General features: G+C 35.1%; 1 protein-coding gene across 1 annotated transcript in view; it reads right to left on the bottom strand.

The window, feature by feature from the left end:
* Positions 1–281: 281 nt before the first annotated feature.
* sntg1 (syntrophin, gamma 1) overlaps positions 282–9,618 on the bottom strand; it is an 81,995-nt gene continuing 72,658 nt past the window's right edge. Inside the window, exons 18-19 of the mRNA XM_038305803.1 lie at positions 2,867–2,977; positions 282–1,360 (exon numbers count right to left, since the gene is read on the bottom strand). Coding sequence (XP_038161731.1) covers positions 1,178–1,360; positions 2,867–2,977 — 294 coding nt within the window. The 3' untranslated portion in view covers positions 282–1,177. The remainder of the gene's footprint in view (positions 1,361–2,866; positions 2,978–9,618) is intronic.

Below are 9,618 nucleotides of genomic sequence, written 5' to 3'. Positions count from 1 at the left end.
AAAATACCAATCCATCTTTGCAACACAGCCATCTCAGAAAAACTGAATCTGAAAAAAATAACATTGTTGGTTTCCTTGGATAAAATGTTATCTTACAAAACTTTAAAAAAAATTAAAAACCACTTGGGTTATGTTCATGATAAAAATCCCATCTGAATAATTGAACTTGGATCCTAAATTAGCCTAATTGTCTCAAGAAAGCAAAGATAACATTATATCCAAAAAAATAAAAAGTATCCTAATAAGTGGAACCTGCTAATGTTTTATCTGAAAAACAAAATTATCAACAATATCGGCTAGTACATCTATTCTATTAAAAAGAAACTAATTATTTTGCAAAAGATAAAGTGATTAAATTGCCTTATTTTCTGTAAACAAAAAAAACACCCCTCAATTTATGACATTCTGACCCACATCCAAATTAATATTATGACAGGTGGAGCCAGTATGATAAGAAAGAAAAGTTAGTTTTCTCAACATAAGGAGAAAAATGTAGCTTGGTAATTGTCAATATAAATAATTAGCTTTCAGTCTAAAGAAAATCACATCCAAATAAGGATTAGCAGATAAAGCTATTATCCTAAGAAAACAAATAATGTCATAACCTCCAGATAAAAGAACAGTCAGCTTGCGTTCCCAAGAAAATCCCATCCAGATTAACAATCAAAGTTAAGGTCTTCCTTAGCTTTCATGCAAATGCTTCAATTTGTTAATCAAGTGAAAAGAATTCATATGCACACATATGATTTTATAAGTACAAACCCTTTAATCCATGAGTGTGCAGATCTTAACGCAAGCAACCTCTCGCCCAGGATATTCAGTGATGTTTTGTCAAAAAAAAAAAAGAAAAAAAAGGGGCGGTAAACTAATGTGGGGAATTACTAAGGATTTTTGTTTGATTACATGATCATGTGGTTTCTGAGGCTTTACAGAAAGACAAAATCTCACATCATGTTCATGAAGTCTTTCTGAGAAGTTATTCAAAGCAGAGATTCAATGTCAGGTCCAACATAATTCCTGAATCCTTAGAGATTTTAAGTGTAACACCCACAAGGAGGTCTTTTTTCCATCTCAAGTATCTGAAACATTGTTATAGCATTGATCCACGTTCACATTCCCACTGACGTAGGTGATTCTAGTATTTACTTTTAAAGTGGTCCAGAGGCAGTAGCACCTGTCAAGTGGTGTATTTTAGTTTTGGAGTCTGTGAGTTGCATGAGAGGCTGGACAGTGAAGGAATTCCAGCTGTTGTAGCGTTGCCCTGACTCTCCACAAACACTGGGTCCAGGCAAGCAACTTTGGCAGCAAAGAAAGCGTGAATACAATGGAGGACAGCAAAGAGGTTCGAAAACTCCAGCTCCTACAGTGAAACAAAAACAGTTAAAACAACATATTGACATTGTTTAAGAAGACATATGTGTATATTCATATTTTGAAAAATAAAATTCTCAGTTAATGCCAGAATACTTACAAAACATTTTTTAGAATTAGCTTATACTAATCTTTCAGTAGAATTTCGAATTTTGTAGAACCATCTTTTGAAATGTATGACGAGTCAAATATTTTGCATATCTTAAACTTTCTTACTCTTGTTAGCTGTATTTTTGGCCCATTCCTTGTGGCAAAACTAGATTATTTGAATACGGTTTGTAGGCCACCTTGTTCACACACATTTTCAACTTTCCTAAAAGTTTCCAAAACCGATTGAGATCAGGGGTTTGTGATGGCAACTGCCTTCACATGTTTTTTTTGGCTCCCTGTATCTCAGAGAATAGACTTTAAAATAATTCTGTTAGTCTATAAATCTCTGAATGGCTTAGCACCTAAATACATCACAGACTTGCTATCAGTGTATCAACCCTCCAGACCACTCAGGTCTTCTGGCTCCAGCCTGCTCTGCATACCTAGAACCAGAACTAAACATGGAGAAGCAGCATTTAGTTCCTTTGCTCCACTTATCTGGAACAAACTTCCAGAAAACTGTAAAAGCGCAGAAAGCCTGAGCTCCTTTAAATCAAGACCAAAAACACATTTGTTTAGGATTGCCTTCCACTGTTCTAGTTAAACAGTTCAACTGAAACATCATTAGTTCAACTTTTTTATTTTCTTTAGTCCAACTGTTTTTAATATTATTTTTTGTTTCTGCATTTTTTTTATTTCATTTTATTTATTTATTTATCTTTCCAACTTGCTTTGATTCTGTTTTATTTTCCTATATTTCAATCATGTAAAGCACTTTGCATTGTCTTTGTATTGAATTGTGCTATACAAATAAATTTGCCTTGCCTTTATTTCTAGACGTAAAAGCAACTTATTTTGTGATATTCTGTACATTTATGTCCAGGCTTTAACTCTCTGGCTGCTTTCTTTTGAATTTTGTTTCCTCATGCTCAGTAATGTTCTTTTCTCATCAAGCCATATATTTGCAAAATGCATCATTGTTCTCAGGTCTGCCGACCTTAACTTTATTTCTCCCTGATGTCTTACCCAAATGCTCCTCACATCAAGGACACGTCGCAACTTAACATGGCACCTTCAGTTATTTGATAATACTTCTAAATGATGCACAAAACCTATAGAAACTCTTCTTGGTGTCTTGGCTAATTTCTTTAGAGATTTAAAAAAATATAATAAAAAAAAGCAGCCATAGTGTAGTAGCGTAGAAATGCATCTACAATGGGTGTGTCTCTGTTTAATGACTGCAAAAAAATTGGACGTTTATAAAAAAATAAACAGCTTTGGTAATCATGAATTACTAAAAATATATTTTTTTAAGTTTAGTCTAATTTAATAAGAGTAAAAAAAAGACACACAGGTGATTTCTTCTTTGTTCAAACGTGTAAAACTTCACTTAAAACAGACTTACCTTTGCTTCAATGGATTTGGATTCTGGATTTTGGAATAAGAATTTGATCTTGCTCTTTCCATCATCTGATGATCCTTTTAGCTGGGAAAACTTGTATCTCCACAGTACTGCCTGAAATGACAACAAACAATGTTTTTCTTTATTTACCACTATTTAATTAGAGAATTTCTCCTTTTTCATGAATTATTAATGTTAAAATCCTCAAGGAGCTAGATGGAAATGAAGCACATCAGCTACATCAGCATATAAGTCAGGTACAGGCCTTTGAGAGATACAAATGTGCTGTTTCTGCCTGTGGGAAAAAAAATGAGAATCTACAGCACAATTTAATATGAAAAAGTGCTTTGGTGAGTCAATTACTGCTAAAATGAGTAAACAAAAGCTGCCCAGTGAGTCAGTTTTCAGTCTCCTCAGGTGGACAGCGAATCGTGCTTTCCTCATGAATATGTCACAGTTTGCACGCTGTTGGACTGTGAAGACGGCTCCGGTGACTGTAGGAATGACTTTAACAACAGTTTAGTTAAATGTAGTGTAAAAAATTGCATTTTAACGCGACATGCACATGAGATTTTTTTTTTAAACCTGTTTCCTTGTAAAATCTACAGAGGATGAAAAAGGAAGCATAATCAGAGTGCAGCAGAAGTGTCACCTCATCTGCTTTGCCTTTGAAATTCATTCATGCTAATCTTGTCAGAGATAATGACAGAGTATTATCTTGTCCTGAATGCCAATCACATGAACTTTATCATGAAGATTTAGAAGGTGACGCTATTAAAGGCCAGTCATCTGCAGAGCTCTGCTTAGTGCAAAAAAAAAGGAAAGCTTTGAACTTGCCTTTAGGTTTATTAACTTTATATTATAGCACTTAATGCATGACCTTGTTTCATTTTTATTTCTCTAATCTTATAACTCCTATGTTTGTCTTACATCTCAGGAGAGTCTTTTTATTCTGCACTGCTTAGTCATAGAATTAGTACAGGGTTTAAACATATGACTAGTGAAGTTCCCGAATTCAAGTTTAACATTTAAATCCTTTTCATGGTTTGCTTATGTTTAAATGTATTTTATTGTGTTAAGACATTTTTGCCAAACAAACAAAGGCTGGACCAAAACAGATATGCTGATCTTCCACAGAATCATTATCCTGTAGTAAAATTCCAGCTGCAAATGGACTTAAATGTCACGTGTGGTCAACAAAGTACACAGTCTTGGCCTCGGTTCCTTTGATTTACAGGTGCTGGTCATAAAATTAGAATATCATGAAAAAGTAGATTGATTTCAGTAATTCCATTTAAAAAGTGAAACTTGTATATTATATTCATACATTACATACAAACTCATATATTTCAGATGTTTATTTTGTTTAATTTTGATGATTACAAATGACAACAAATGAAAATCTCAAATTCATCATATCAGAAAATTAGAATATTGTGAAAAGGTTCAAAATTGATGGCCCCTGGTGCCACACTCTAATCAGCTAATTAACTCAAACCACCTGCAAAAGCCTTTAAATGGTCTTTCAGTCTAGTTCTATAGGCTACACAATCATGGGGAAGACTGCTGACTTGACAGTTGTCCAAAAGACGACCATCGACACCTTGCACAAGGAGGGCAAGACACAAAAGGTCATCGCTAAAGAGGCTGGCTGTTCACAGAGCTCAGTGTCCAAGCACATTAATAGAGAGGCGAAGGGAAGGAAAAGATGTGGTCGAAAAAAGTGTACAAGCAAGAGAGATAACCGCACCCTGGAGAGGATTGTGAAACAAAACCCATTCAAAAATGTGGGGGAGATTCACAAAGAGTGGACTGCAGCTGGAGTGAGTGCTTCAAGAACCACCACACACAGACGTATGAAAGACATGGGTTTCTGCTGTCGCATTCCTTGTGTCAAGCCACTCTTGAACCACAGACAGCGTCAGAAGCGTCTTACCTGGGCTAAAGAGAAACAGGACTGGACTGCTGGTGAGTGGTCCAAAGTCATGTTCTCTGATGAAAGTAAATTTTGCATTTCCTTTGGAAATCAAGGTCCCAGAGTCTGGAGGAAAAGAAGAGAGGCACTTCATCCACGTTGCTTGAAGTCCAGTGTAAAGTTTCCACAGTCAGTGATGGTTTGGGGTGCCATGTCATCTGCTGGTGTTGGTCCATTGTGTTTTCTGAGGTCCAGGGTCAACGCAGCCACATACCAGGAAGTTTTAGAGCACTTCATGCTTCCTGCAGCTGACCAACTTTTTGGAGATGCAGATTTCATTTCCCAACAGGACTTGGCACCTGCACACAGTGCCAAAGCTACCAGTACCTGGTTGAAGGACCATGGTATCCCTGTTCTTAATTGGCCAGCAAACTCTCCTGACCTTAACCCCATAGAAAATCTATGGGGTATTGTGAAGAAGAAGATGCAATACACCAGACCCAACAATTCAGAAGAGCTAAAAGCCACTATTAGAGCAACCTGGGCTATCATAACACCTGAGCAGTGCCACAGACTGATCGACTCCATGCCACGCCGCATTGCTGCAGTAATACAGGCCAAAGGAGGCCCAACTAAATACTGAGTGCTGTACATGCTCATACTTTTCATGTTCATACTTTTCAGTTGGCCAACATTTCTATAAATCCTTTGTTTTTATTGGTCTTCAGTAATATTCTAATTTTCTGATATGATGAATTTGAGATTTTCATTTGTTGTCATTTGTAATCATCAAAATTAAACAAAATAAACATCTGAAATATATGAGTTTGTATGTAATGTATGAATATAATATACAAGTTTCACTTTTTAAATGGAATTACTGAAATTAATCTACTTTTTCATGATATTCTAATTTTATGACCAGCACCTGTAGTCAAACAGCCATTTTGCTCAAAGTTCAAACTGACCACACAGCAGAGCAGCCATTTTAGATTTTTCATCCATTTTCTGTGATACTAGTTTAGATCCAGTAGCCAACAGACACAAATGTACTTTAAGTAATACTTTGTAATATTTTTAAGTAATATTTTGCTCATATCCAAAATATTTTGGAATCTAATAGATTTTGAATGAAATTATTTTTATTAATTGAAGAATGTTTTTTTTCTGGCTTTTATTAAAAGAGAATAAAATTATGTAAATTGTTTTATCAATATTGAGAACAATCATATACTTGTCCACTGGTGTTTTGACATATTATCTTTAATTCAGGCATCCCCAAAGTCAGTCCTTGAGGGCCGCTGTCCTGCAGGTTTTAGAGGTTTCCCTGCTCCTGCACAGCTGATTTACATTGATAGTTGATTAACAGGCTTATCAGCTGTGCTAAAGCGGAGAAATCTCTAAAACCTGCAGGACAGCGGCCCTCAAGGACCAACCTGGCGGATGCCTGCTAATTCTTTGAGGTCGGGTAAACTTCATGCCGTCACCCTAATGTTTATATTCTCCTCAAATCCTAAGTAGGTTTAAAATTCTGGACCGGCTAATTTAAAATGTGTTTGGCCTCTCCAGTTAAAAGACACATGTTGGTGATCTTCCACAAAAAAAAAAAGACCAAAACGCAAAGTTCAAACAGTTTATTAATCAGAGTGATAAGAGTGAAAACTGTTTAATACAATATATTTTAAGATATATTTATTAATACCTTTGACTTTTAATACATTCTAATGTGCTTTGTAATAGAAAAGTATTGCCATTATTTGTTTGTCCATGCTGTGTTCATAGATAAGTGAGACTACTATTGCTATACCATGTTATGCCATAAATAAATGTTTTTTTATTTATTTTTTTTATTAACTTAGAAGTGAGCAAACAAGCTCAAAACCCTATTTACTACGTTTAAGTCAAATCCTTTTTGCTGTTCTTTGGTCTTATCCGTGAACTGCAGCAAAAATCTTTTAGGTTTGATTTAAAAAAATAATAAAAAAAACAGCAAAAAGGGTAAATATCTGGCTTTAGCAAGGGACATACGAAAGCTGAGAGTGATGACATTATTTTGCGATAACAAAGATGGTTTTGTCCTGTTAACAAAGGACATACTCTCCTTTAATGCGACATAAATGCAAAGTTTAGCAGTAAATATTATCTCAGCCATATGTTTATTCTGCATATTTATTTAAATAGTCTACATAATGGATATATATTTAAATTAAAGTATATTTTCTGAAAGATAATGCATTTTCTTGGACCTGGCTGTGTAGAAAAAGACAAAATCTAATTATTACATCTAGCTGTAGTCCCAGTCATATTAAGGTTCTGCCACTACTTGATATTACAAAAAGTGTATATATCACCAGTAAAGTAACACTTTTTCTAACAATGCTGATTAAGCAACGTAGTCTCTTCAAATCTTCATTTTGTCCTAACTGAAATACATTTCAAACACTTTTTCTTAGCAATGCAATCCTGTAAAAGCTGGTCTCCTGCTGGTTTTTCATATTACCCTCTAAAAAAGCCCCTGTAGTGGCACAGCATTTATCTATTAGAAAAATAAGTTTTCTAAGCGTATGAATTTCATACTAAAATGGAGACCATTTTTTTTTCCAGAGCCCAGCTTGTGTTGAATTAGATTTTGAAGATCTGCAGCAGAGATTCTGATTATTAGAACAGGAACAATCACTGACTAACTGTTGTGAAATGGTTTTACCATGAAACCTTTCCTTGTTCAGGGAATTTAAATATCGGTTACAAATTCTGACATCAGTAAGTGTAAATAAAAATACAATGTTAAGGTCTTTTTTTTATTCTTTACCACCCACTGGCTGCAGTTCATGGCAGCCCCAGAAACCTTAGAAATGGCATATAAATCTTCTTAAAGACTGCTGAATTACAATCCTTAAGAGCTGGGGTATGATGTATTGCATTTGAGCTGGTTTAGCCTAATTCATGCTGCCGTACTACTTCATACGTTTTACTCTTGAGTCCTGCAGTATTCCTGACTGGTTGCAGAGAGTGATACTAAACTTAGCTTCCTGAAAAATAGAGGTAAGTAAAGTTAATTTTTAAGATTTTTTTCCTAAAGGAGGTTAATAACTTTCTCTCATAGAGCCAATGTATTTTAAGCAGCATTTTTGCCTGATAAATGAAATCAGAATTTTTCCATGTGCTCTGGATATCCTTGCCTAACTCTAACTTTAGTTTTAAGACCCAAAACATTTATTGTTGATCAAAAAATAATAACTGGGTTAAAAACTGTCATTCTGCTCTTCTAATGATTTATCTCTTCAGATAACTTAAAAACATTTTAACTTCTGTCAAAATGAGTATTTGAATTTATAAACCTTCAATTCTAAGAACCTTTATAGCTTTACATGGACTAACTAGGCCTGGTCACTAATCAACAGCAATATAGAAAATCTATTTTATTCAAAGTTACAGCTCAAAACATGCTAAAGCTGATTTTGGGGCGTGGGATAATTGTAATGAAAAACAGAAACAGAAAAATGGATCAGTTCATGTAAAATAACCTGATACTTTGCAATATACATTTTGTTCATATAAAAATCCACCGTTGTCACCAATATCTAAGGCGTATCTTCATCAATGTTAAATGTATTTTATCATTGATGGAGCCCGGACCATAATGATATGGAAATCTGTCTGGAGCTGCGGCTATACTTAACTGTGCTACTAGCTAGGGTTTGTTGTTTTATGAAATAAAATATTTCCAAAAATTAAATGATGCTTTGAATCAGCTTTATTGCCATCATGCACTTTATTAAAGCTATACAACAGAGAAAACAAGCCATTGATACTTTGGTATATTGAATCCAACTGATGCTGTGAGAGCAGGATTGATGATAAAAGAGTCTGCCGTGATGTGATCCGAACATAGTTTACTGTATCGGCTTGTACGCCACAGATTGTCCGGTTGATTTTTGTCTAATGTATTTACTTTTCAATTTGAAATTTGACGCAACATTGGGTCCTTCTGATAATTGAACATTCCTTTTCCCGAACCGAAGCCATTCCTACATCGGGAGCAGTACAATAGACATTGTAATGACGTTTTAACTATCCTTTCAGGGTGCCTAACAATGCGTGAAGTAGTGTTTCTATACTACCGCCCGAGGACGTTTGAATACACTGACATCACAGCTGGGTTTCTTCACATTACTGTTCTCACCGGACTCGCAGATCGCTAGAGGCACCAAACATACTGTAAAATTCTTTCCATTTTGTATTACTTGGAGAATTTTTAGCGCAATTTCGACCAGTCACCTAGAGAAAAGAAAGAATAATCTACCATCACACGCAATAAAACTGCTCTAGACGCACTCCTTTCTATTTGACCTTTAAGTGCAGCCTTTATTGCTATCATAAACACGATTGGCTTTGTTCAAAATTTGAGTATTCCAACACATTCTCATCTTCATACTTTGGAACTTGTGCTGACATACATGACAAACAGGAAGAAATATTATTTCCTCACAACTGTGTCCTCTCTGAACACTTTTTATTAACCTTCAGCATTACTTTAACAAATTTCCCCTTTCCAAAATAAGGTTTTTCTTTAGCAGATTATCTTCAGATAATATAGTTATAAAACTTAAATAATCTATTTCACTTTCTCTCTCCTCTTTGTCACTGAGCAATGCAGCAGAGGGCAAATATGTAGTTTATTCATCTTCACAGGTTGTTGATTTTGTTGATGGGGTTGCTAGTTCACTGTGTACTGCCTTAAACAATGTAGCCCCTTTCAAAAAGAAAAAAAAACTTTATAGAGAGCTGGCTCCCTGGTTTAATGCAGAGAAAATGGCACCCCTACATGCCTACTGGAATC

The sequence above is a fragment of the Cyprinodon tularosa genome, unplaced genomic scaffold, assembly GCF_016077235.1.
Source record: "Cyprinodon tularosa strain WSP-4 unplaced genomic scaffold, ASM1607723v1 ctg566, whole genome shotgun sequence".
Lineage (NCBI taxonomy): Eukaryota > Metazoa > Chordata > Actinopteri > Cyprinodontiformes > Cyprinodontidae > Cyprinodon > Cyprinodon tularosa.
Note: the sequence above shows the minus strand (reverse complement) of the source record. Positions and strands in the feature narration are given on the sequence as shown.